The 27,819-nt window shown below is 37.2% G+C and overlaps 2 protein-coding genes across 5 annotated transcripts; one reads left to right on the top strand and one right to left on the bottom strand.

Moving 5' to 3' along the window:
* The first annotated feature begins 32 nt into the window (after positions 1 to 32).
* Positions 33 to 8,860, top strand: LOC128379279 (dynein axonemal assembly factor 8). Its single transcript, XM_053338903.1, has 29 exons — positions 33 to 128; positions 228 to 365; positions 479 to 589; positions 692 to 794; positions 930 to 1,032; positions 1,111 to 1,353; positions 1,443 to 1,532; positions 1,609 to 1,747; positions 1,821 to 2,009; positions 2,112 to 2,240; positions 2,339 to 2,500; positions 2,594 to 2,701; positions 2,852 to 2,993; positions 3,172 to 3,460; positions 3,661 to 3,728; positions 3,904 to 4,058; positions 4,415 to 4,541; positions 5,315 to 5,446; positions 5,543 to 5,707; positions 6,174 to 6,458; positions 6,721 to 6,884; positions 6,972 to 7,113; positions 7,263 to 7,357; positions 7,448 to 7,562; positions 7,793 to 8,007; positions 8,108 to 8,193; positions 8,293 to 8,362; positions 8,578 to 8,645; positions 8,797 to 8,860. The coding sequence occupies exons 1-29, from the start codon at positions 33 to 35 to the stop codon at positions 8,858 to 8,860; spliced, it is 3,993 nt and encodes a 1,330-aa protein (XP_053194878.1).
* A 6,545-nt stretch (positions 8,861 to 15,405) lies between these two features.
* Positions 15,406 to 26,977, bottom strand: unkl (unk like zinc finger). Of its 4 annotated transcripts, none has more exons than XM_053339252.1 (16): positions 26,866 to 26,977; positions 25,970 to 26,179; positions 23,078 to 23,254; positions 22,379 to 22,512; positions 22,116 to 22,251; positions 21,410 to 21,527; positions 20,564 to 20,648; positions 20,182 to 20,348; positions 19,535 to 19,723; positions 18,607 to 18,657; positions 18,258 to 18,435; positions 18,074 to 18,163; positions 17,737 to 17,973; positions 16,963 to 17,150; positions 16,627 to 16,884; positions 15,406 to 16,440 (listed from the first exon to the last, which is right to left on the bottom strand). In XM_053339252.1, the coding sequence occupies exons 1-16, from the start codon at positions 26,928 to 26,930 to the stop codon at positions 16,285 to 16,287; spliced, it is 2,439 nt and encodes an 812-aa protein (XP_053195227.1). In that variant the 5' UTR covers positions 26,931 to 26,977; the 3' UTR covers positions 15,406 to 16,284. The 4 variants fall into 4 exon arrangements, with proteins under 4 accessions (XP_053195227.1, XP_053195228.1, XP_053195229.1 ...); XM_053339253.1 differs by having other exon boundaries at positions 20,191 to 20,348; XM_053339254.1 differs by lacking the exon at positions 19,535 to 19,723.
* Between the last annotated feature and the right edge of the window lie 842 nt (positions 26,978 to 27,819).

Here is a 27,819-nt window from a genome sequence, read left to right as displayed (position 1 = left end):
ATGTTTCGTCTTTACAGTCCGAGGATGAAGGGATGGTCACAATATTTCAAAGACCAGCTGGTCTTTCCTTAAAGGTCCCTGAAGACATCCAGGAGGATCATTTGCCCATGGAAGATGCTGAACTGGAGGTTATTCAACTATATTTTTTATTTTTTATTGTTTTCTAGTAATGCCAGGAGCCACTGACCTGACATAAACTGGTTGTCTGTGTGTTTGTGTGTGTCCAGGAACTGTTGAAACCTTTTTCTCAGACATGCTGGTCAGAGGAGAATTGCAGCCAGAGTCTGAAGTTGGATGATGATGAAATTGTAGAAAGCGCCACTGTAACTCATTGGGGTACACAACCGTCTGGCACTGATATTGAGGTGGGTGACATTAATCTGCAGTCACTGTCCTGATGAGAGTAAAGCACTGTAAAGCCTTGATACATTAAATAGTAATCATTCCCTTTCATTCATTTTCTATGTCCCTGTTAAAGGCAAATGAAAAGAAAAAAATTGAGTTGAACAGAACCAAGCTGGATGTCTCTTTAAAATCAAACAGGAGCAACACTAAATCTGATGAAGATTTTCTCGTTCTCTCATTTGCGGTGGGTTTGATAAAGTAATAACAATAATCTTTGCCAGTTGTGGTTGATCAGTGTAAGCATTCTTTATTCAGAAATACCCTTTTTTAACACCTTAACATACAGAAGCTAGACCAGTGGGATTTAGATGATGTCCTCCAAAATCTCAAACAGGATACGGCACCTCTACAACAAGGCGTTTCAGGGGAACTTCTAAAACTACATGCAGGTAAGTAATTAAACACCATCCGTGTAGCAATAGTGATCAATAAAGGGTTCGCTGATGGTAATCTACCTATTTGTTTTATGTTTAACATTATGAATTTACTTGTGTCTATAGTTTCAAAGCAATTTCTCTTCATAGATGGTGACAAGGACAGGTCCCAAGGGGATATAATGGAGAAGCTAGTTGCTTTCTCCAAGAACCAGTCTGCATCAGATCTTGTGACAAGTTCTAACCACATTAGGTAAGTTAAAAATGACACAGTCATTTTTGCAACCAAGTCCCTAAAATAATAATAATGATGATCACCTGTTCTCTACAGACAGAATAATGTGTGCAACAAATCATTTGAAAACATGGCAGAAAAGTTGCAGTTGAGCCACCAGGAATGTCCCACAGTTTATATTGACTTGCGCTGCCCTGATCCTTCAATAAAACCACCAAGAACATCCCTGAAGCTTTCATCAGATTACAAGTCACCGGCCAAACACAACACTCACCAGGAAACACCACCTGCAGAGAAACCCAATCTTAAAGTGCATGTTGGATCACAGGCGGGGGACAGGTAAATATATTCTGCACTAAAAACATTTGTTATGATTCACATTTAAGTACATTGTGTTCTAGTTCATATTGTCATTTCTTTGCTTCCAGAAAAGTGACTGGAAAGAGTATGTTGCTTCAGAAAATAAGAGAGATGAATGGAAGTGGAAATAAATATCCCAAAGCACCAAAGCAGCAACGGTATGTATTTCTTTCTTTATACATTCAGCACATCATTGACAGTAAGCTAAATTAACCATGATGATGCTCTTGTTAGAGACCAACAACAGAAAAAGCAAGTGAAGCAACGTGAACAACACCAGCAAATTCTTAAGGAGTTGAGACTACATCGTCCAACTAAATCGGTCAGAGAAAAGCAGCCAGCTGCTGAAAAGACTGATGTTCTTTATGATTTTGTAAGTTACCAGAACACTCAAGATGTATAGTACTTTAAAAAAGTGCCTACACTTATTATGGCTTGTTTTGCAGGAAGCGTCTCATCTCCAGCCAATCAGTACTCTTCCAGCAGATATTGAAAGTAAAGGGTGCATGCAGCTTATTGTCAGCCTCTCCAGTCCTGGTATGGCTGAAAGCAGATCTCATGGAAAAAGAAAATATCTGGATCCTGCAACCAAAGCAAATGTGTACAACTCTCTAGTGGCTTGGTTTCTGTTTCTGGTTCGTGAGCAGTGGCTTCTCTTTCCTAACATATGCCAAAGGTTGTTATTAAGGCTGAGTTCGTGCCTCACCATGTCAGTAACACTTGTTTATGTGTGCTAGGTTGGTCCCGACCCTCGTCATGATGAAGACGGAGTCCCGTTTTGGGTTGCAGGACTCCAGCAGCTGTGGACTGAGGACGGGCTAGCTTTGCATGTTTTAGCTGTAGCTCGTCACAGTTATACACCGAGGGTGAATAACAAAGAAACAAAAACACATTTCAAGTTTAGGCTTCATAATGTCTGATGATTTGTGTGCTGATGCTGTTTTTCTTTTTGTTTGATTTGTAGAAACGGGACACAGACATCCATGAACCTTTCTATAAACATGTCTGCAGATTCCTCTCTGAGACCTCTCTCACTTCAATTGCCCACTGGCTACATCCAACCTCACCCATCTACCTGCCTTCTTCTTATTTAAATTGTTTTATCTCTGCCACCTCAAACAAAAAGGTGGTTTGCTGCAGAGATTTCAAATATTTCCAACCGCTCAGATGATTTTGCATTCTGTTGACTGTATTTTGTTGCCTTGGCTTTGTATTTCAGGTTATAGATAGGACATTTGGTCTCAGTCCAGGGTTTTACTGGCAGACTGTGGAAACTCAGGAGTGTGTTTGTAAGGGGAGAGAGACCACACAAGAGCTGGACACAGAGGTGAGCATGTTGTCCTTCAGCAGTGCAGTCGTTTTACGTTGTCAATAGTTGTTCCTTTTCATCAGCTTCCTGTTGATCTCAGGAAACGGTGAGTCACAGATATAGCAGCAACTGATTTTATGCTAACTTTCCCTTCATTCTTTACTATAGGTATCATTCACTCTGTGGTGTGCCCTTTCACTACAGCCCATCTTTGCACACTATATCCTCCAGCTTGTCCTTGACTCAGGACTCGATGTGTGTGGTCTGCGGCTCCTTTATCCACCACAGGGGGTCCTGAGTAACTGTCCTGGTAAGAATACCTGAAGCCATTTGTTATAAAAGTACTCAGTAATTTTCCTTCTGACTTGTTCATCTGGTGTACATGACGCTCTGGATCTCACACTATTCCAGGATCCATGTCACATCAAATCAAAGCAAATATCTATACAGAATAAAAATAGTATTAAAACACTCAATCTGATCCTTAGGTGCTGAAGCAGTTATCCAAAGTGCCGAGACTTCCGTGCCAGTCCTTGCTCTAGCTGTTCGGGGCCCTCATGCTCACTCAGTGTTGAAGGATTTAACCAATTCTTTAGATTCAGTGCTGGTCATGAAGACAGATCCACTTTCTAAAAACCTAAACCACTGCAGAGGTCAAGGATCTCCACTCTTGTACTTCCCTCAACTGGCCAGTCAAGTCCACAGAGAGCTGTGCTTCTGGTTTTCAGGACGGCTTCGAGGAGGAAGGCCAGAGGATCACAGGCAGCTTCTGAATAAGTTTGTTTTCAAATTTCCAAAATGCAAAAATTCATTCAACAGTGTAATGCTTTTTTTCTTCAAACAAATGTATTATTAGACTATGTTGACCAATTATTTGACCAACTATTAAAATAACTGACACTGATTTTTGATTATAATATTATATTTACACTTAGTCACTTTAAGAAAATTAATGAATGGCTCTCTTTTGTTAGAAGGGTTGACAGAGTCGGACGCAGCATGTTCAATGTAAGATCATCCGCCCTTCTGTGTGCTACAATTAAAGGTACTGTAATTCAGAGAGGAGCTGAAACTGTCTTAAGTGGGACACTGTATTCTGTCCATATTTAATTTTTAGCCCACATCTTAACTGCCCCAAGCGCAATTTTGTTTGTTTGAGGATTTATGTTTTTTACCTTGAGTGGAGTTGCTGACCTACCCATCTCTCTCCCTCTGCACAGGCGACATGCTTCTTGTGGTGTCACCTATTGTGCCTCTGTGTTGCTACGCCCTAATTTTGGCTGTATGCAAGCGTAGAGGCTTCAGTCTGAGAGGGCTGCAGAGGCTGCAGTTGCAAAGTAGTGGAGCTGCAGTCCTGGGACTCAGCAACCAGCAGGTAAATAAGTGTTTGATAGAATAAAATAAAAGAATGGGAGGCTGAGACAATATTTTATTGAACCTCATGAATCAAAGTCAACGAATTACGATATGTTTTATTTTAATTGCTTTTCAGGGAAGTTTGCCATTTACTACAGAAAACAGAAATGGAAAGTAGAATGGATATGGTTGAACTTACCAGGAGTGACTCTTGTTAAGACATTTAGGCTATATCATAATAGAAAATGTAGCTTTAGCTGCTATCTAAGTAAATGTATTTAGATAGTGATTTTTGATGAATTTAAATGTTTCTTGTTGTGGCCAATGTTATGTATTTTTTACCCCACTCTTAAATCCAGTATGTGTTTTCTCCAGGCCCTTGTGTATTGCAGTCCACCTACTGTAACTCCACATCAGGACGAGCCAGTGTTGCCTTGTCACTGTCTAGTGGTGATTCTCAGGAAAGAAAATGCATCGTGTCACAGTGTTAATCTGGCAGCAGGTCTCAAATTTCATCTCAGTTTATATTCACACCATCATTCATTTTAGTTAATTATATGAAAAGAATCAAGACTAAGAGTTTGCCAGCAGCTCTGTGAGACAATAACAAGACACAGCAGTGATGAAAGCTAAATATTTTATGTGAATAGCTAAAGTCATTATGCTAACATGCTAATAATTAAAATGCTAACATGCTGATGTTAAGGAAGTTATGCTAAGGTGTGACATTTGCTAATTAGAACATAATACAAAGTACCGGTGAGGCAGATAGGAATATAATCAGTTTTGCTGGTATTTGATCATAAACCAAAGTTTTGGACAAATTAAAATATATCAGAGGATAAAGCATGAATGTGTGTTCCATGGCAATGTATTTAACATTTCTTGTGACATTCACAAAAAACAAAACACACAAATGTGAACTTCATGTTTAGTCAGGAATTCACCAAAGTCATTAGGATTTGTCATAAAATTTCATGGCAATCCCTCTAAGAGTTGTCAAGATATTTCACTAACAAGGTAAACTGTAAAAAAAAAAAAAAAAAAATACTGAGAAGCAAAAATGCCAACCTGAGGGGGTAAACTCTGGGGACCATGAAGAAAATTATAATTCCTGATAGTCTTGAATGCTGCTAAAGCATTGGCTAAAATGTGTAGTGTGATATAATATGTATAAGATTTCTTATTATCTAGAAACTGCAGATAATGTGCAAATCTGCATTCTTAATTGCAGGGCTGTTTTAATATTTCTGTCTACTTGTCATATTGTTTCAGCCCTAATGAGAGAATTCAAGGCACAACAGTCTCTGGGTTGCATCCGCTCCAGACTTGATGATGGTCAGGCTGTGGAGCCAAGCTTGTGCTTCCACACTGTGCCCTACAACAGTCACCTGTTTCATATGTTTGGTAAGCACTGTGAATTCAGTGTAAATAAAGATTGTAGTAGAATATCCTATACTGATTCCCCTCATGTTATTGTATGCACACATGCTTTTTTTATAGTTAGGTGTATGTGGGCAGTGCCAAATCCTTCTGATGTGATCCTGCTCCGGCAGAAGTGTCCATTCAAGTCTGACATGGACCAGGTGGTTATTTTGACCCTGTGTGGAAAGGACATGAGTCAAGGCCTGAACCTCCTACACGTACTGCTGACAGAAAGGCCACAAGGTGGGTGAAGGTCCTATGTTTTTCTCTAGTACAGCCTGTCCTGGGAGCAGCAGCAAATAAACAAACACGCTGTCAAATACACAAATCAGCCCACACAGTTCAGTGAGTGAGCAAATGAATGAGTATATGAGTGAATTATTTTATGCATCCAAGTAGTGTTTAGCACTAAAAAGTAAGAAATATTGTTCCACTCACAACAAACTCATTGTAATGAAGAACCTGCAAATAATGTAACCCAACTGTTGTCAGAAAAATCTATTAACATGTAAGAAGAGGAGTGGAGTGGTGAATTAATGTATTAAAAAACTCACTGACACAACTTTTGTTTCATTAATAAGACATTTCTTAATAAGGAAAGACCATAGGCATACTATGACAAAGACAATATGTTAACCTGTATCTGGCATGAGTATTACACCAGAATTCTGTTACCATACCTCTCTGCTTATGTTTTCTTTTTTTTCAGCGTTTGAACTGCTTGGCCTGAAGTGGCTGCCTGCATTGACTCGACTTCATGCCCAGGAACTGAGTCCGTATGAGGTTGGAGAGCAGCTCTACCAAGGCAGTCTGCACAGTCTGATGTCATCTTCTGCACTAGTGTGCGCTCTCAGACGAGTGGATGCTTTTGCTTCACTGCAGAAGATCCTACAGCACGATTATCATTGTGACCTGAGTGTCCTGATGTCACCCACACCTGAAGTGGCTTTCAGACAAGCCTCCCTCTTCTTCTTTGACCATGAAATGATTCCTGGTATGTTTGCTGAATGAGGGATGTTCTTGTTAATGGATTTTAGCAGCTTTTAAAGGAGAAACAAGTAGATGTCTTCTCTTTCCTGCTCTTCAGACCATAGCATACACACACTACAGAAGTTTATTTCCTGCACTATGAAGGGCGTGTGTGAAAAAATAAGGAGGAGAAAAGCAGGCAACTTATAAAATCAGCAAATGATGTGACGTACTCTCAATATTTTCAGTGATACTGTGGAGCAGAAACAAGCTAACTTTCTGTACAGATCCACAGATGCTGCTCACTGTGTTCCTCTTCAAACCGAGCGTCTGGAATCACACTGTGGCTACAATACTCCGCAAACTCCAGCAGAGCGGTCTAATGTTGGTGGGCCTGCAAGTAGCGACTCTGGACAAAAGTGATGCTAACTCACTGCTGTCTGCAGAAAATGTAACTTAAAGCGTATTATTGAAAAATTATTCTATTTGTACAAACTATGCCTTGAGAATTCATATAGTGTTGCCTTGTTCTGTGCAGGACCCCTCAGACTTGGAGGCTCGTGTGAAGTTCCTGTGCTCTGGCTGGTCATTGGCTGTCTGCCTCAAGGGGGAAAATGCTGTGCAGAGGCTTCTGGACATGCTGGGCCAGGAGGACTCATCCCTGTGGACAGCCTGCTATGGTATGGCTCATTCATACTATGGTATCTACAGTATGATCAGTGCCCTGTATCGCATTCCTGATGTCTGAATCCACACAGATCAACCAGTATTTCAACAATATAATTGCAGTGTACATGTCAGTTAAAAAGTCTATAACCAAATGTCACAGGATCAGGAACCTATCAGAGAGCAATTCAGGATGTCAAGAGGCTTTTCCCAGAAGGGCTCTGCTGTGCTGAGACCAGCACAATGAGACAGGAGCAGGTATACATGTCACACACAGCGTAAGACTGCAAACTTATGAGAAGTTGTCACCTGCACTGCTTTATGGTTGTTCTTGATTTCATGTTTCAGATACTTAGCCTGTGTTCAGACCCTTTAGCCTCTGTAGAACGTAAGCAAAGCTGCACATTGGCCCCTGCAGCCAAGGAAGGTCTGTCACCTCTGATGGCGTCAGGACCAAATGGAGGTTTGGACAAACAGACAATATACTATATATGTATTGGTAACTTTACACTCTAAAGACCCATGATATGGCCTGTGTTCAGGTTGCATGATTTAATCATCTCTAAAACAAAAAGGGTTCACTTTAGATTACTCAATCACTTATTGGGACTTTGATGTTGAAACATGACTCCAGATGACCTTTTTAGACTGTGTTGAAAACAAATGTCCTGTGTGGCTTTTTATTGGTACCAGGGACCCTGATAAACACCACTCTCTGGCAAACAACATGTTTGTTGCTACCCATAAATGCCTCAACACTCAGCCAAGTGCCATCTCAGCTAGACATGCTGGAGCAGCTGTTGAGGTCAGGCTGCCATCTGGTGGCAGGGAGGTTAAGCATACTAGATAAGGAGCAAAGGCAACACATCGCCAGGACACTGAAGCGATTATCAAGTGAAGACGAGAGGGTGAGGAGTGTGGCTTTTAAATGAGCTTTAGATCTTGTGTTCTTCTTCAAACACTACAATCAGCAGTTGAGTGTCACTTATCTCTTTGTGTCCTTAAAAGGTGGCTCATCTTCACTTGACCCCCTGCCTCATTATTGCTCTTCAGGGGGAGAAGATTGTGACCTGCTTTAACTTGATTCTCCAAAGGTATGGAAACAAATAACTCAAACCTTGAATACATGCATTTAGAATATTTGCTTTTGAATAACCTTTCCCCTTGTCCTGTGCATTTTGCTGTTACAACAGCATTTACAAGGAAAGGTCGGACCTACAGAAAGTGGGGGAAATGATGATCTACCCAGAAAGTGAGAAAGAGGTAAATCACGAATATAAGTGAGGTTTTGCTTTAAGGCTACATTCTTCTTACAAGACTAAAACAAGTCAGGAGTCTTAAGCTGCTTTTTGGGAGTCAACCAAGTGTAATGATTAAGATCTGTTGTATTGCCATGAATGTTATAAGTTGGTGCTTCAAGTATTGCTTGTTTGCTGACCACCATCTTCAGACAATCTTTGTTGTGTTTTCTCCACCAGGCTGAACAGCTGATCTGCTACCTGTTTGATGTCTTGTCTCCTGAGAGCTGTTACACCATTGCACTTAAGTAATAATCTGTTGCATTTTGATAAGATGTCTGCTCTGAAATATGTAATTCATAATTCCAGTTTTTCTAAAAATACATGTTTTAGATAATATATTTTTTCAACTCAGTGTAATGCAGTTTTCTTTCTAAAAATCACTGTCCTCTCCCTCAGGTGTCCACTTGACTTTTTAGGCACCCGCAATCTTCTAAAAAGGTGTTTTGTAGGTTGTGTTTGAGACAAAAAGTATTCACACATTTCAGATGAAAAATTATTTTAATTCTCAAGATGATAAAAAATAATTTTGTGAACTCTGTAAACCATTGCATAACTGTAGTGTAACAATTTAACAAGTGTTAACAAACTAGTAATACACTACAGAAAATATGCGGTACACAATCCTCAATGTAGAAAAGAAAAACCTAGTATTCTAAGACTTGCACCTATTTTTGTGTTCACAACACAAAAAATATCAATATACCAACAGAATAATTCCTACGATTATCAGTAGAGAATTTCCTACATATTCATACAGCTTGTCACAAAATAAGGGACGTTTTTAAATCTATAAATAAGGTCTAAACCCACTGACATTAAGTAAATCCATGAAATGCAATTTCCTCAGATTTAACACATTCTCTATTGAATCGCTGTATTACCCTGAGAAAAATACATTTCCTTCCTTATTTTCCTCATTATACTGACAAATAGAAACTTGAAAACTTGCAATTGTTTTAGTTCTAATAAATTTTATTGAATAGCAGTTCACAACTAGATGCTACATCATAATGGATTAACTGCGCTCCATAATATTCCAGTGACCTATTCATTGAATATCTAATTTAGAACAATACATTCAATATTTCAGGGCTTCAATGTTAAAATAACATTTCTACTGAAATTTTCTACAGTATATGGAACAGCTGGTTCCACATTCAGATTATTTACTTTTGACAACACTTGTTGTACTAGTATTTTTACTTAATTTGAAACAGCTCCATACATCATACTCATATACATGTACAAGATTGCATAAATCTTCAGGCTCCATTTTCATAATATTAAAACAAAGACAACACAACAACTAACAATAATGCAAAATAGATTAAACGATTCCAATGCAGAGCATAATGATACATCTATTACAGTTCATTTACAAGATTCTTCCTATTTGGTGCTTTTCCTTACAAACAATTGAATTTTTGGTGCCAAATGACTAATTGAGATCAAAATTGTGTATTCAATGGTGGTAATGGTGGTAAGTATTGCTGCGGTTTCTTAGATGGTATGGCAAATACAGACGGAGATTATTATGTTTGCCTTATTCTGTGAAACAGGTAAAGCAAAGCTTATTTGATCGTGTTCGTTTTCCTTTCAGCTCAAGTGGCCTGAATACAGAGGATCATTCAACAATTACATTGTGGTCCACAAAAACTATTTTAAGGCACTGGACTTTTAATTATAATTAAATATGTTAAATTTTGTCATTTGACTGAGAACAGACACTGCCTCAGGGAAATATTCTCTTGATACCAATCAAAATTATGTAATCATAAAAGGCACAAATGTTACTGTAATTGGTCCGTTACAGATAAATTTAACAAATCTGAAGAAATGTAAAGAAATGTAAGCTGTGCTTACTAAGTGAATTTTTATTTAATTTCTTATTTAAAAACTTGGGATTGGGGTAAGTAGACCAGTAAAGAGCCAACAATAACACAACTTTAATTATGTCTGTATCTGCCATTGATGCTTGTCACAATCATCATCTGTCCTGTTACTTTACAAAAAAACAAAAACTAATTTGGACCACGACTTTAAGAAAAAGTCAGAAAGAAAGCACCTTACAGTCACTGTAGGCTTATCATAACAACACATAATGCATAACCATCTGTTTCCAAAGTGATTGAGATTATGTAGTTAAGCAAAGTCAAAAAACTAAATTAACTTCAAAACAGTACTGTAGTGAAGTTTACAGTCAAATGCAAAACTTTGGGCACCCCTTAACAAATAACATATGTTGGTGTCTTTTATTGAAAAGATGTAAACACAGCTCTCAAGGATATGAAATATAAAACACAATATTCTCAGGAAACATTAACACTTAGATACTTTTTATGTCATAAATTGAACAAAAATTAAAAGTCATTGTGGCATCTGCAGAAGTTTGGGCTCCCTAGATACTCAGTACTTAGTAAATCTCTCTCTGGTAGATGTCACAGCTTGCAAACACTGTCTGCAGTCAGCTAAAGGTTTTTTTAAATTCTTGTATTTGGGATTTTTTCAGTTTGTTCCTTAAAGCTTCTAGTTCTGAAATATTCTTGAGTCATCTTTAATGCACCTCTTTTAAGATATACCCACCAATTTTAATTATGTTTAAAGTTGGGACTGTGAGGGTCATTCCAAAACCTTCAGCTTGTCTTCTGAGGTAGTGCATGGTGGATTCGAGGTATGTTTAGTTATCATGATCCTGTTGTAGAAGCCATCCTCTTTTCAGCTTCAGCAATTTTTCCTGTACCACAAGCTGCAACACAACCCCAAAGCATGACAGATCCACTCCCATGCTTAACAGTTGGCAAGTTGTTCAGCATTTCATGAAATGCTACTCCTTTAGTAGTTGCAGCCAAAGCGTCTAAAGCACTTCCAACATTGAATTTTACGATGAGGATGCAGGTTAGGTATTCTTCTACTCAATCTTCCATGAAAGTCATGTTTGTGCAAGCATTGCTGCACAGTGGGAAGGTGCACCATCACTCCTAAGTCTACTAAATCTTCCTGCAGGCTTTTTTCCAGTCAAATTGTTTTGTTTTTTTCTATTTGCCTTTTTGACCAGCATATGAATGGCTCAGAGTTATCTTGCTGTTCAAGATGTCATTTTGACCTCCACAGTTCCCCTAAACTGCTGTCTCTTAAATTACATTTCACACAGTAGACACCACAACCTAACAGCGCTTTATCTCCTTGTATCCTTCCCTTACAATATAGGCGTCTCTAACTTCCACAGCTGCTTACATGAACCCATGGTTGCTGATTGTTCGCAGAAGTATTTGTAAAGCTTAAAAACTGTCACCTGCTGATATTTCTTTATGACAACTGTTGACATAACTCAGGCCTAATGAGCTGATTAAGATCTTAGACTTTAGAAATCCTAGGGTGTCCAAACTTTTTCAAGTGCCACAATGTTTTATTTTCGACCCATATTTGACATAAGAAGTATCTATGCATTAATGCTTGCCATAAATATTGTGTCTCATGTCCCAAATCCTAGAGAGGCTGTTTACATATTTTCAATGAAACAATCACCACAATATTATTTGTCAAAAGGTGGCCAAACTCCTGCATACAACTGTATATGGCCACTTCAGAAGCACAAATGTCATTCATCTTTGACATTCCTTCACTGCAGACAACATTTAAACTGACACAGAATCCTTGCTTAAGGTCAGCATGTGCTAGCCAGTATTGCACAAATCTGCCATAAACGCCAATGTATACTTAACACGAAATCAAATGTACAAATACACATTTTTTCAGGATCCGACCCATGCATTTTTGTTCATTTGTGTATCAACTCACTATAGCCAACTTTACATGGAAAGAAATAGCATTAATTGCTATTAATGAATATTATCTATTTAAGGTACTAGGTGATTCATTGAGAAAAAAAAAATCAATTTAGGTTTTTTACTGAAAAAAAAAAGAGAATGATGAAATGTAATACAAAAGAAATAACGACAGTACAGGTCTTTGGTAAAACTGCAAAAAATGGGCTCAAGTCCATTAATGTTGTAAGCAAAAGCCATTGGCATAGTCCTGTCATTTACTCATTAAGATAAATGTCCTACTGAATGAAATATTACAGCAAAAATCCATCCCGAAAACAGAATTCCCATCACTCACAATGCTGGACTTTGTCTCAGTTTCATCTAGATGACCATGGTGCAAGACCCAGCCCTGTTCACAACTACAGGCTGATCTGCCCAGTATCTTAGCAATTATTTTAATTCAGTTCAAGGGTACACTTTCCATTTAAAATACATATTTAGACAGCTACTAGAACACCACTTTGGTTCATTTTTAGAATTTCACACTAGACATCAGTACTTTTGTTGGCTTCACAGGCAAAACAAACTAGACCAAAGGACCCTGTGAAATTAGCTGCACCGTATACTGCTATTCAGTATATGGAGGATAATAATGCAATAAAAATACATTTACCTTCAATCATCTTTTAAAAATGGACAATCTACAGTAGTAAATCTCTGTGACATCATTCTAGGGGATTTACAAAAGTACTGAAAATTAGACTCAAATGGATTTACAAATGAATAATTAAATCAAATAAGGTTTAGTCAAGTTAGATGCAGAAGACAGATTATTTCCTAGTTTCTGAAATCTGAGCTGTGGATGCATAACAACATTCAAACATCTAAATGTATTACAAGAAACTACATTAATACCTTTTCCAATAGCAGCAAAGCTTGCAGAAGTTATTAAGCCTTTACTACACTAAAAATAAGTCAATACAAATATTCTGGCAGTGTGACACAGTGCGAACTTTTTTTTTTCTATTTTTGTAGCTGGTTAATATATCGCATAACATGCAATACCAGATGTGTTTTAGCCTGCCTTTTATGCTGTAATATAATCATGAAAATACCATAACCTTTCTTGATATTTTTCCTCTGAGTTGCTTAATTGTCATTTATGTGAATGTAAACAATGCATTTTCCCATATTTATAAGTAGCAAAAAGTGTACCTGGCGATACATGATTTTCTATTGAATTTAAAGCGAGAATAAAAAGATTCTTTAACACAGTAGAAGGTCATTTCAATTAGAGGAACCTAAGCACGAATCCTATGCAAGTACAACTTACAAGTTAACTACATAATTCTTCATTCACTGCAGAATTATTACAATAAAACAAATTAATATTACTGAACTCTTTAAAAAGCATTTTCATACACTAAAATACAAATTTGTTTTGCTTTCGTATGTTTTCACACTCCCAAACGTTGAATTGAAAAACCTAATTTTAAAGACTGAACTGAAGCTGCACCAAAAGAGCACCACGACCAAGGAAGGACGGGGAGAGGGGAGGGTTAATTTCTAAAGTTGAAGTCAGGACACAGGCACTGACAATGTTTGTTATCAATTATCTTCTGGAGAAATACTTAATGGGACTGGGCCAAATACACTGGCATATATTTATATATACACATATATAGTCATACAGAATGTCATCTTCTCCGCAAAATTAAACAAGACACATTTTTGCAGAAACCTGTGCACAAGCGTCAACTACTTGTGTTTGCTCTGACAATTCTACACATAACTTTTTCCACTAAGTCAAGGCACTTTAGAGTTAGAGGCCGATATGTTCTAGACAAGGTCAAGAGGCTAGATTCCTACAAAAAAAAAAAAAAAAAACACCATTTCAGGCTTTTAGCAAATACAATACATGCTTCTCTAATGACTAGGCTATATAAATCTCTACAAAAAAAAACTAACTGATTGAATAACAGCCTTAAACATGTAGCATGTGCCTTACTGATATTACAGCTGCTGGTTATGCCTAAAATGCATTTTAAATTTGCACTTATTTGATTGAAATTTTATAAATCTAACTATGAAAGTAGGAACTATTAAGCACTTTTACTATTAAATCTTAATATGTAGAACCATGCCATGATTTAACAATAGGAAACATGAAATATTCAATTTATGTTTCACAGTACACACAAAAGCTTCAGACATTAGCTTATATAGAAAAAAAAAAGTATAAATCTAAAAAAAGACACAAAAGAATACCTACAAAGCAGCTTAAAGCAAAAATCTATATACCCTTTAATAGTCCCAGGTCAACAAAGTGCTTTTAATAAGAAATCAATCTTCTTCAGAAAGTTGGTCAAAATAATGATGCTTGACTGGTTGGTTTAATAAAAATTAAATCATGAGATTATGAAAATTTGGGGTTTAACAAAATGTGGCTTTACTTAAAGAGGAACACAGCAACAGTTTGACATTTGCGCCTTTTCATTTCATTTGTTAATCTGCTGATGCACAGATACATGATTCAGCACTAAGAGCTTATTGGATGTGAAACACTTTACAAATCTACATATTCAGATTCATTCATTCACACCCCGTAGTTTTGAAAGAAAAGTGCGTGCTCATTCCACAGAGCATGGAGCAACCACACATTGCATCGCTTTCTGGTACAATAAAGTGGATCCCTTTCACCAGTTCAGTTTTGGAAGCTCCATATTTTGTGAATGGACTAAGCATACATTTTTTTCTGGTATTCCACACTGTTAAGATGATTAATAAAGCCAACACAAAAAATATGATTTCTGGATTATGTGCTTAGATATCAGGTTTCTTGATTTAATGCCACTAAAGTGAATTATTTGATTTAGTCGTATTCCTCTTTAACTAAAGAAAAATTAGCTCTGAGTTTTGCCCATTTTATGTTTAACATCACCAGACTAGTGTGAGAGTGAAGTCACCATTTCCTGGTTTTATGTTTCAAAAGTGTATACAGTGACTTCCTCGTCTTTGATGTCCCAACCTGGAATGTCTATGACTTGAGCTACTGTGGTGAAATATCAACAATGGCTTTGCATTTCTCTATTGATGTGTGGGACTGTTTAGATTCACAAGGGACAAACTTGTATTTCAATATTCTCCTATGAACATTAGAGGGATACAATACCTTTAATATTATCATCATATATATATATATATATATATATATAAATATCAAACTTTTTCCGCTGAAAACATTATTTTAAGACTTCCAGTAAATGACAGACATATGACTTTAGGATTTTTAAAAGTAGCACGTATCCATTCCCAGTTATAAAATTCAAATATAACAATCTTTCATGTAACAGATGTACTAAAACCTTTTAATGACTTTACACACATCTCCATAGTAATGTCTGAAATGTGTGGCCTGAAATGTCCTCAGATTTGCTCTGGGGCGACTTTAAGTGCATTGAGTAAAGAAGATGTTACCTCAGGAGATCACACATGCATTTATCCACACTAATTTTAATCCATTAAGAGCAAATAAATTGGGCAGCAATTCAAACGCACAGACAATGCCTTTGTGTATCCAGCTTTTTCACTGGGATTATTGTCTTCTTTGCAATTTTAACCTAAGAGACACGTGTCAGGTGAGCAATGCATATTTGCATTTTTTTTTTTTTTTTGCTGGAAAGCACGACTAAATTATGTGTTTAGCCAAATGCATTTTTAACTGGGTGCAAAAACAGTATTTAGATATTTAAACATGTACATTCTTTTGAGTGTTTGAATCATGATTAAATATTTGAGAAACTCGTCGTAGTATGAGGGTCACAAGGGTATTGCAAGATAATTTAATATTCTAATTTTGAGTGCATGGCTTTTTATACAGAAAGCTAACTGGTTGACCCGCGGTAACGTGCACATAAAATGAGCAAAAACTACAACGATTGAATCCCCTGTACACAATCTAATTCATAATACTATGCGTTTCATCAGTCAAACATCATTTTAATCTAAATTAATTCAATCACTGTATGAAACAGACATTGCTATTTAGAAAATGTAATATCTATTAGTAGTTTTTCAAAGGGCTAATTCTTTAAATAGTACCTTGAGTATTTGTACATCACCACTTCAATATTTTTGTTCTACAGTAGGGACATTCTGTTTTACTAGGTGCACAGGTCTCACATAGTACATAATGTTGGCAAGGCTGCAGAACAATGCAACGATCATGCTTTTGGCAAACTATACATTTCTTTGACTGAAGCTGATATATTACCTGTTGGGGAAGAAAAGAATGAATATCAGCTGCAACTTAGGAAAATACACTTCATGCAGATTTTTTAAATAAGCATGCGTGATGACAAATGGATCTGAATGATAGCCTGATAAACCTTTTCTTTTCTTTTTTTAAACTATGAGGATGCTACAAATGAAATGCTTTGTGTGATCTAGTCTTTCTTACCCCGTCTATAAGGTCTAGGTCATTACGCAGCTGACTCTGGATGGAGTGAAGCTTTGACAAGGGGAGCTGGTCCAGCTCTCCATAGCTACGTAGAAGAGGTGTTCCAGGGGTGCGACAAAGCACATCAAAGTCCCCTTGGAGCTCTTTGAGCTTGCGCTCCGTTTCTTCCCATTTCTGTTCTGCCAGCTGCCGCTCTGCTTCGGCCGTTTTTGCTTGTTCCTTAGCTTCGTGAGCGTCTTTCTGGCAAGCTTCACACGCCTGGAAAAGAGTTCTTCTGTTTAAAAAAATACTTGCAATTTGTGACACAGACACAAAAAAAAGTTCATTAACACCCACTTGTTTGACCTGATGCCAGGCCTCCTCCCATTGTTTAATCTTCCTCTTGGCCTCATCGAGTTCTCTGAAAAGGCGAGCCAGATCAGCGCTGCTGTTTGTGGAGGTTAGGCTGCTGAAAACTGGAGATGGACTCGGTGAAAAGCTGCCACTCACAAAGTCCCAAATGCTGCTAGCTCCTCCATTCAAGCCTGAACAAATGAGGTGTTAAAAATCACAAGAACAAACACACAAGTTAATTAGTAGTCCTGGATCTATGTAGAAGTGGAGATTCATTTAGAGACATTGGATTATTAAACAATTTTTAAAACTCCTTTATCACAATATAAATAATGTTCACCACATCATCACATTTTTATATATGTCCAGTCCATCGACAATATTGTCTGTATGATTTTCCATTTTGTAATTTTGCATTTTGTGCACACCTGACATCTATTGCAAGCTTTCCACGTTCTCGCTGTAAAATAGTTTTTTTGGAGGACTTTTTCCTTATACATAATAACAGGGGGTCTGCGGGTAGGGTGTGTCATATGCTGGTCAGATTATAGGACAGTTTCTTAAAAAAGCAAACTTCTTAGTTTGAACTGAAAAATTAATTTGAATGAAGTCCTCTATTCTTAAATGTGAACATGACTTAGTAGCAGTAGTATAATAAGTCTAGAAGAACTTTTTTAAAGAGTTTTTTTGTTGGCATACTAAAGATTAAAATCTAAAAACGGCTTCAAATGCTTTCCGGCTCACTTGGGAGGAAAATATAAGATGTTATCAGTTTACCCAACGAGTTCTGGGAAGAGGAGGTGGGTGTTCCCAGAAGGCCGTGCTCTTGCTTGGTTAACATGCTGGAAGGTTGATTTTGCTGCGATACCGTCCCAGACAGCAGAGACTGGGACAGGGACTGAGAGAGGGAGCTTAGCGGAGAGGTGGAGAGCGATGATGAAGAATTCAAAGAAGAAGATCTTGCCAGGGAGCCAGGAATGTTAACTGGAGCGGATCCACCCAGCACCCTTTGACCTACGGGGACACAATAAATAGTGTTGAAACCATCTGTGATCAAACAGTCAAACCACTAACAGTACAGTGCAGTAAAAACTAGGTTTTACTGTAAACTTACTTGCCAATCCCACATTGTTGTCTTGATCCTCTAACTCCTTCTCCAGAGATGCAACATTAATGTCACTGAAGTTGAGGTCCAGAGCGGATCCTGAAGGAGAAAAAAAACAACATATATCTGACTGAGATCTGACAAGAAAACAAGAAGCTGTTGCGGTCTTGAATCACGTTTTACACAGACGTACCTATGACAGACTCCACTGTGTTGCTCCCTGGATAGAAAGGAGTGGCTTTTGCATTCATTGTTGATAAGGTGGTGGGTGAAGAACTATCTGAGCCAATACTGGAGGCCAAGCTTGATGTTATACTGGAGGTAAAGCTTGATGCCAAAGGGTTCACCGCAGAGAATACAGTATTTTGTGTCTGAAAGTGAAGCAGAGAAAGAGTTTTTATTTCTAATACTGTTAATTTAAGTTTTGATAAGCAGCAGATAAACTAATAATAATAATATCCATTTACAAATAAATAATCATGTCATATATGTATCATCACCCTTATCACTATTGCAACAAAGTACCCAACCTAAACACAAACCTGTTTTTCTTGGTCCATTAATTTTTGATCCATGTGTCCCTTATTCTTGATCTAAAAATGAATAACACAGAAGCAGCACATTTAATAACAGATCTGAAAACTGTCAATTAAAGCTATTTCTAAGATGTGTTCACAGACAAAAACTAAAAAGCCTACATAAGCACAAACTTTATGCCTCAATCTTTATTCACTTCCCTTGATAGAGCTAACTTTGGTGACATCTAATCCTGCACTGAAACTTCCTTAAATAAATTCAGTGAGTTTTGTTATGGTCATAATTAATGTGGTAAGTGTGTGCTGAAGCAACAGAGCTGTGTAAACTGTTCATGTGTCTTGACTCAACATAGAGAGCTTCTTATGAATGATTTAAACACACTGCCTATGATCACAGTACATCCTGAACAAAACTGACAAGATACTTTTGACAGAGAGTGGGCGGTGTTCTTGTGTAATACAACATCACACAGCAGGTAAAATTAACCTGAGGGGAAATTCTTAAGTCTTCAGAGACAAATATTCCTTGTTCATGTGTGCAGTGTGAAAGTATTTTTAGGGAGTCTGACTGTAAGTAATATCTGTAAGAAATATCTCACCACCACAACCATCACACCAATTCAGATTATGAAGCTCTGATGTGTTTTGCAGTGTTATCAATGCAAACAAGCTAAAAAGGGCATTATTTATGGTTACCCTATAGGAATGTGTTTTTATAAGCACTGAGGACACAATACATGAAATCACTTAAAAGAAATGCAGTCTATAAGAAAATGATTCAAATGTGACAAATAAAAAATGAAAAAAAAAAAGACATGGCAAATAATGCATGACAAATAAAACAGTGAATCGAATGATATGACAAAGTGACAAAGCCCTAAGATATTTTTATGTGTTGTATTCTTCCTAAAACTGAAGAGAGCAGTCTGTGTACCTGATCCTCACGTTCAAAGCCCGGAGCTTTAGGATAGTTAGACGTCAGAGATGAGACACTGGATGTGGTGGACTCTGAACATAAACTACTATTAGTTAAGGATTTGGGCCTGCTGATGGATCCCACTGGGGATAACAAACTGTCGCTTCCTGAGCTTGGCGTTACAGTTGAGCTATTAGAACATGAAACCTGAGAAAGAGAAGTGCACATGATCTTAATAAAATGATGATCCAATGAAAATAATAAAATAAAAACATTATTCTGAGTATGAGTATGAAGATGATGAGTGCTAGTCAAGAGCATCTGTGATTGAGATTAGACTGCGTATGCAACAATTAACACATTTTTTGTATGTATTGTATGTTCTTGGAAAACAATGTAGGAATGAAATTTAAAACCATAAAAAGGAAAATTGAAATCATGACAAATTAATGAATTTAAAAATAGAAAAATTAGAGCATGGCAAAAAAAAATGCCCACATATAAATAGCTTGTTTGCATCAGCTGAATTGATTTTTAGTTGGTTACAATATCAGCAACATTTACATACAATTTTAAGAGATTTATTTGCCTACTCTTGAGTGCCAAGTTGATTCAGATATTATATTTCCCATTAAAGAATTAACATGACAACAGAGTAAACGTACACTTCCTACTTGGCCGTTGCTACTGGTTGCACTGATGGTGGAGTTGCCTCCACTGTTCCACTCATTGACTGGACACTCTGAATACTGCTGGGAGCTCAGCTGGGACTGTGAACTTGACTGTATCGCTGTTAGCAATGAGCTCATGGTCTCTTCTGTAGAGGGAATTCCTGAAATTATTTTTAAAAATATTTAATTGCAGATAGTGTGTATTCAGTGAGGTTACATAGAAAAAAAAAGTCCAATAATATGATGAGGGTTATCAATGTATAATGTAATAAACAACACAATGGGGCTGGCTGAGTAGTAAATAGAAAAATATATTAGATTGTATCACTCAATACAAGAAATAGAATAGTAACACAATATTAAGTGTTGTACTTACTTTCTACATGTGCAAACGCACAAAACGGTCCTCTGGGACAGTAACCAGTCTGCCGCATATCATTGCATTTGGTGGATTTGTAGATCTAAAGGATAGAAAAAAGAATCACACATGACAAGAGAAAGTTAACACATCTGAAAAAAATGAATGTGAAACATTAACAATGGAAAACCTCATAAATACAGTGTTTTAGACTGATAGGTACACAGAACTAGATATACTTTATTGATACTTTATTAATTAATAATAAATAAATTATGCAACAACATAGTCAACTATAGTAAAGAACAAATGACAAAAACATGACAAAATAACAAATACATGACAATAGCCTAAACTAAAAGGCAGAATTGCAGGTCTGCATAACAAGACACTGAGTATTATATACTTACAATATGTGCAATATTTACATCAAAAACAGTAATAGTAGAGAATAAGTAATAATAATAAAGCACAAGAAAAAATGGCAATGAATAATAAGTACTGTACACAATAAGTCTGTTGTTTTAGGAGACTACACTGTGATTCAATACTAAAAACATGAAATTAGAACATTGTTACATTTTTTGTATAAATTTGTCTGTGCTGATAATTTGGTCTTACACACAGTAGTTTGAAGGTTTGAATGGAGTCAACTAATGAATATGGATAGTGATTAGTTCACTAATCTCCTCTGGTGACATGCTTTTCAATTTAAGTGGCCAATTTAAGGCTTTTATGAATCTCTGCTGGGACCTTAAAATCTCATAAAACATACTGTGTGTGTGCTGCTAAATATTTTACAGTGAAGAAGAAGCTTGTGACCGATACACCTTGGTATATTTAGGGAAAAGAAAATTCACTTACCTCTGGGTGAAACTGCTGTTCAGTGCGAGAGTGACAATACTGGCAACTGTCTCCACTTTCGCATTTGGAAGGCTCGCCCCACTCGTCCCCATGTTTCACATTAGGGCAGGGAGTTGACCTGCAGTGTTATACAATATGATATAATGTTATACATATAATCAGAACCTTTACATATACTGCCATAGTGGTGGGGCTCATGGAGGTTGTTTATTTGTTTAATGTATTTGTTTGTTTCTCTCAGATTATGTTAGTGTACATGCACAATATGAAAACACATAATAATAAAGGTTTATATTATATATGCCTAAATGTAGAGAGTTTACAATTGCCTATCAAAATAAATAAATTAAAGTTAATAAACCAATAAACAAGAAAACTGCATACTGGGTGGACTGGGTGCATGTGTCTATAGCGTGTGGATTTAGCCGTAATAGGGGAATAGCTATTTTGATTAATTAAAATCTGCAGTATGAATCATTAAAGAGACTTAGGGAGGGCCTCTCTTTTGGACTTATCACCCAGGTGGAGAAATATTATGCTAAGTGGGCAATTACATCTCCTTCAGTAAAGGACCCTGAGGCCTCTGCATATATAAGACTTTGGCTCAAATCCCCAAGAGCCATCTACACCTATGACATGTTACACTCAATGTGCTGTGTTTAATAATTTAGTTATTTTTTATGTATTAATTTGAATTATTACTCACCTATACTTGAACTTTCGTGGATTTCGTCTTCGGTCTCTACTGTTGTGGTAGTGGGGACAAGCGTAACCCTGTCTGCAAAGTCTTGGAGGCTTAGTACACTGGTCTGTTTTATAGTTGGCTAAAACAAAGTTGGTATCTGCAATAAAAAAATTTAAAAAAGGTACTAAGTATTCATGTAATTTTTAATTTCATCTAGCATATATTATTACATATTGTAATAATAATTTTTTTTTTTTTTTTTTTTTAAAGAGGGGGAGGGTTACCTTGCCACCGTGGGTCCTCTGTCAGAGTTTTCTCAATCATGGCCTGACTTGCTAATACACCAGGTTGTAGATCAGGAATACCTTCCCCAGACCCCAACTGTCCGTTTTGGAGGGCCTCTTGTGCTTGGATCTCCCTGTGCACATAAAATGTATGTTATTATCCCTTTTTATCATATTAGCCATTTACTCCAAATCTTAAAAGGCTAAATATACCAGTAGAAAAACTTACACTGGCTCATTGGACACATACTACATCTTAATATTGGCTAAAGGCAGGTGTAACACTATCATCATATTCAAACAAAGTCAATCTTGAAATATTCTTAAAACACAGAGAAAAACTAACTCTTCAATGAAAATCAGCCAATGTAGTGATTACAGAGGTTTATCAGCCTAATTCCTGAATCTTTACTACACACAACATTTTCAGGAAACACTTCAACAGTCTGGCTTCTATCAGATAACCTCGCTCAGAGCTTTTCAGCAGCACAGAGCTCAATAAAAGAAGTTTATCTTTTTAGAAATGCATTGAGTGAAACCCCTGACAAACTGTAAGTCTATCAATCCATTAAACCTCGACCACAAACAGGATTTTGTTTAGATTATGTATAAATTGGCTAATTTGTGTGCTCTATTGTGAGGCTTGTGAGTGAAAAGTTTGGCAGAGAAAGAGAGGCCAGTATTTGCTTTGTGTGTCACCTGATATCATAGACTGGAGGTCGGAGATCATGTGGCCCATGAGCAAAAGCACAGTGGAGGCCATTCTTCACACAATGCCCTCGGGCATCTGTCTCATGGATACAAGTGCCAGTCTTGTAATAGCGTAGATGGTACTTGCGCTCTGTGTCACCCGTTGTCCGGTGTAAATAAGGACAGCTGATGAAGGAAGAACACAGCACTGAAAGATTGAACTGTTTATGGGAAGAAAACTGATTTAGGATGACATCAACATGACCATAATGAACATAATATGTAGCAGAAGTTTGTGTTTAAATTGAATAAACCTTTTTTTCAGCTCAAGATATTATCATAGTCCACAAATATATAATGTTTGTGCAGGCAGCATGTTTAATATGATCTGATGATTACAAGCATGAAACAGGCAAACACTGGACTGACATTCAAAAAAATAATTTAAAAATTTCAGTATGAGCCCACAAGATGTAAAAATTGCATTATAAGGATGTTAATTATTGTAGTTAAGCACATTTTAATCATGAATAAGATTCTACTTTGAATGCGGGCCTGACAAATCAGCAATTACTCGAGAAATGTATAGGCAATAAGCCTCTAAACCAAATTTTCCTTCCTTGAGTAGCAACAGTTGCTATAGCAACACATAAGGTCATACAAAAATAGCTGCCATTGGCAGAGGAGGAACTGTAAAGACTGCAGTCGTTCATTATCCATTAGTTCAATAATTTCATCTCATTTTTTATTTCTATGTAGGGCTCAATTAAAATGATGCACCATTTTCTTTTTCCTCCATCATACAGAGAGAGAGGAGGCTAAAAAGAAACACAGTTGTCTGTGTTTCTGTGCAACCACAACATTCAGCAGTCAATACACATGTAGTAAATGCCCCACTTTTCTAAAACCACAAGCCGTTAAGAAAAAAGAAGCGTCTGTTTTTCCTCTGTTGTGAAAGAGGACAGATGATATGTGCAAAACAATGTAGACTAGTGGTCACACACAAGCAATACACAAACAAATTGGTGCCTTATGGTAAAGAAGATAAAAAAGACATTTGTGAAAATATGAAGATAGGGGAAAAAATGTTTGTGCATTAAATAACATTTTGTAATAAGCTGAAAATTATAGTAGCACCATAATATAACGCCGGAGGGCAAACATGGCTGACTGGTCAAATAGCCTCAAAGACAAAGAGATGCATTAACTCCATCCAGAGGGTGAGCTCAATTAGAAATGTTAAATCTGGCACAGACTCTAATTATTAATGCATGCAACAAAACAGGGAATGACGCAAGATGTGATCCTTGCACTCACGCTGCTAACATCTGCTGCAACATCATCAATTTCAAATAGGGGAACTACATGAGAAAGACTGCTTAAGACGCAGCTATCAATCAAATCCTATTATTCCAAAGTAAACCAACGTCTTGCAAAATGACAATCTCATTTTTCATCTTTCACGCTTAACCATATGTCAAGAATACACCCAGTTTTCCATCTTATCTAAAGTGCAATCTTTTCAATGGTTGGAAATGTACACATGGCTTTGATAATCAAACTGGAAATTCATAATCTCTGTTCAGGCTTAGACAAGCTGATGTGGACATTGACATATTAAACAGAGAGATTGCGTAATCGCAACACTTAACGCATTATTGTACATCAACTTTGTGTGTGTATGAATGAGTAACTGTAGCCACAGAGAGCTGGTAATATTACCACAGACTGAAAAAATGTCAACATTTCACTAAAATGCACCAACAACAGAAACACATGCTCTGAGCTCACATTACTACTGAACATTTCCTGTTTTCAGATCTTTACACTGGCCTCCTGTCTGTCAGAAAATTGATTTCAAGATACTGAATATTTATTATTATATATTATATATAATAATATATAATTATTTATCATTATTATTTTATTATTAAGGGCCAAAATACATTTTGATATGCTGCTACGTTCTGAACCATCCAGACCTCTCAGGTGGTCTGAGACAGGTCTGTTTTCTGTCTCCAGAGTCAAAACTAAACATGGAGAAGCAGCGTTCACTTCTTAAGCTCCATATCTGGAACAAACTCACGGAAAACTGCAGGTTTGCTGGGACTCTCAATTCTGTTAAATCAAGGCTTTGCTGCTGCATTTATTAAATCAAATTTGAGGCTTTTGATTAATATCTTAAATGTTGTTCTTGTTTTATCTGTCTCATTCCGATTTAACACTATTTTGTATTTTTATATCTTACCTTACGTTGCTTTTACTCTCTGTCTTGATGTCTTTTATGTTTTACATAAAGCACTTTTAATTGCCTTATTGTTGAAATGTGCTATACAAATAAACTTGCCTTGCCTCACATACCAGCTGCTCCTTCATAAATAATAAGATAAGATAAGAGGTATCTTTATTGATCCCTATTGAAATTCAAATTGACACAGCAGTAAAGTGCAGAAAAAAGTAGCGGTGTCAAGGCTGAAAGTGATAAATAAAATAAAATAAAATACTACAGCAAATAATCTTTGTGTAAATAAATCTGCAATATATAAATGTGCAATATGATCTGGGATTTACACGGTAAGGACAGCATCATCAATGGTAAAATGCTGCAGTTTTGCTCAGTTAACTTTGTTTCAGTTACTGTAAAAGTGAGTATATTAAGCAATGAAAGTCTACTTATACATGTATCATTATTCGCATCACTGCTCATAACTATTAAGGGCAGCTGTGGGAACAGAAGCACTTATCCACCACTAATGAAATGACCTGCAAAAGTGCACTCAATATTTTTAGTAGCAATGGTTTCTATTCATATAGTTAGAAAGAAGAAAAAAAACATTGCAGGATATAATCCGTAATGTCTGCAGCAGCATCATGCCACAATGACTTGAGACTGACACTTACTCATCTCCATCCGGACAAATGCCTGTTGTCTCGTCGTATTTCGTGCAATAGACGTCCGGGCTGTAGTTAAAGGTCCCGTCTCTTCTTCTTATGGGTCGCCTTCTCCGCTGGTTAAGAAAATGCCAGTGAAAGCACGTAAAGGGTCTGTGCTGCGTACACTTGTGCTGGAGGAACAGCGGGCACTGCTCAGTCCTGAACTCCTTCAAGTATCTGAAACAACGAGGAAGAATCAAAAAGCGTGTTTTTTATCATAATAATCCAAAAAAACATATGAGTAAAAGGGAGAAAAGGGCGAAAGTTGACAGACGGGAGAGGTATTGTGCTGCTAAAAAGGTGTAGCCTTTATTATATTTTGGGTCACTAACGTTAGCTCGATATTCACAGAGAAACGTGCGTATGTTTTTCGACGTAGCGCCAGTTGTACGTCTTTGAGCGTACGTCTATAAATGTGCGTGGCAAGAGGGGAACTCAAAATAAGGCCGAGCTATTTACAAGCAGACTGGTTAGCGAGCGAGTTCCTGGCTAATCATTTAGCTGGCCAAGTTCACGGTTTAATATTCAACAGATTAGTCGAAACAATTCCCCAACTCTGTCAAACTGTTGTAAAACGGATCCGGTAACAATGGCCGTGTGAATTAACAAGGTTTAACATGTCCGTGTTTCCTGGCTGTCGTTAGCGTACAGCCGTTGTTTGCTATGTTGCGTTAGGTAGTCACAAAGCCAGGAAAAGCACCATGTTTTCAACGCGCGCACACACACACACACACATACACACACACACACACAAGAGTTGAGGTATGCGAGAAATGCACGCGCGCATAAGGTGCACGTGCAGAATAAACCTTTTCAGCAGCGGACGATTTATTGTTGTTTTATTCGCAGCAGCTTGTACTCACGTATAGTGGGTAGGTTTCTCGGTTTGAGGAGACGCATTGGCCGCCGTTTTCGAAACCGACGGCATTTTCAGTCAAAACAATGAACTGCGCATGCGCTTGGGATCTGTTGCACGTCCGCCTGCACGCTGCTGCAAAGACTGACGCAGGGGGCGCTGCAACCACGTGACATACCTCTGATTGTTTATGTCCTCTGGTTTGTTTCACTTCCCCTGATGCACCTTCTGCTTCAATTCACTGATTTTATTGTCAGTGGCACCAGGGTTAGGAAGGTTACTTTGGAAATGTAATAGGTTACAGATTACTGATTACCAGTGTTGGGGAGTGACTTGTTACGTAATTTAACCACAAAATAAATGTAACTGGAATCTGTTACAGTTGTTGAGAGAAAGGGTGTAATTAAATTACAGTTACTTATGAAAATGTTGATGATTACAAAGCGATCTGAAGTCAAACCTTTAAGATTTTGCTCAGGCAGAGGGTTTTTTCCTCATTTTTGAAATATTTAACATGTTACTGAACAGATTGCTGTTTTTATATTGCTGTTGTGGAAAAAAGTCAAAAGTCTGACAAAGGCTTAATTAGTACCGTGACACAATTTAAGCCCATGTGGCCTCCAAATAATGTCATGATTTGTTTACAAAATATTTTAAAAAATATTGATTTCAAAGAATTAAACACAACAATCTATGTATTCAGTAACACTTTAAATAAAAGCCCTCCTCCTGAGCAAATTCTTAACCACTTAACACACGCCCCTGTTTTTTATGCTGTTAGCCTAAACGACATGCCCAAGTTGTGAGCAGCACAGATCCCACATAGTTTGAGACTCAGAGATGTGTCTGGTATCATTGGAAAGGAAACACTCTCAGGATTCTTGTAAAAGTGTGATTCTGTGACTTACTGACAAAGAGTGGCAGAGGTTACAATGATGGGGTTGTTTACTCGCCCATAGGT

This window comes from Scomber japonicus, chromosome 18, assembly GCF_027409825.1.
Source record: "Scomber japonicus isolate fScoJap1 chromosome 18, fScoJap1.pri, whole genome shotgun sequence".
Lineage (NCBI taxonomy): Eukaryota > Metazoa > Chordata > Actinopteri > Scombriformes > Scombridae > Scomber > Scomber japonicus.
Note: the sequence above shows the minus strand (reverse complement) of the source record. Positions and strands in the feature narration are given on the sequence as shown.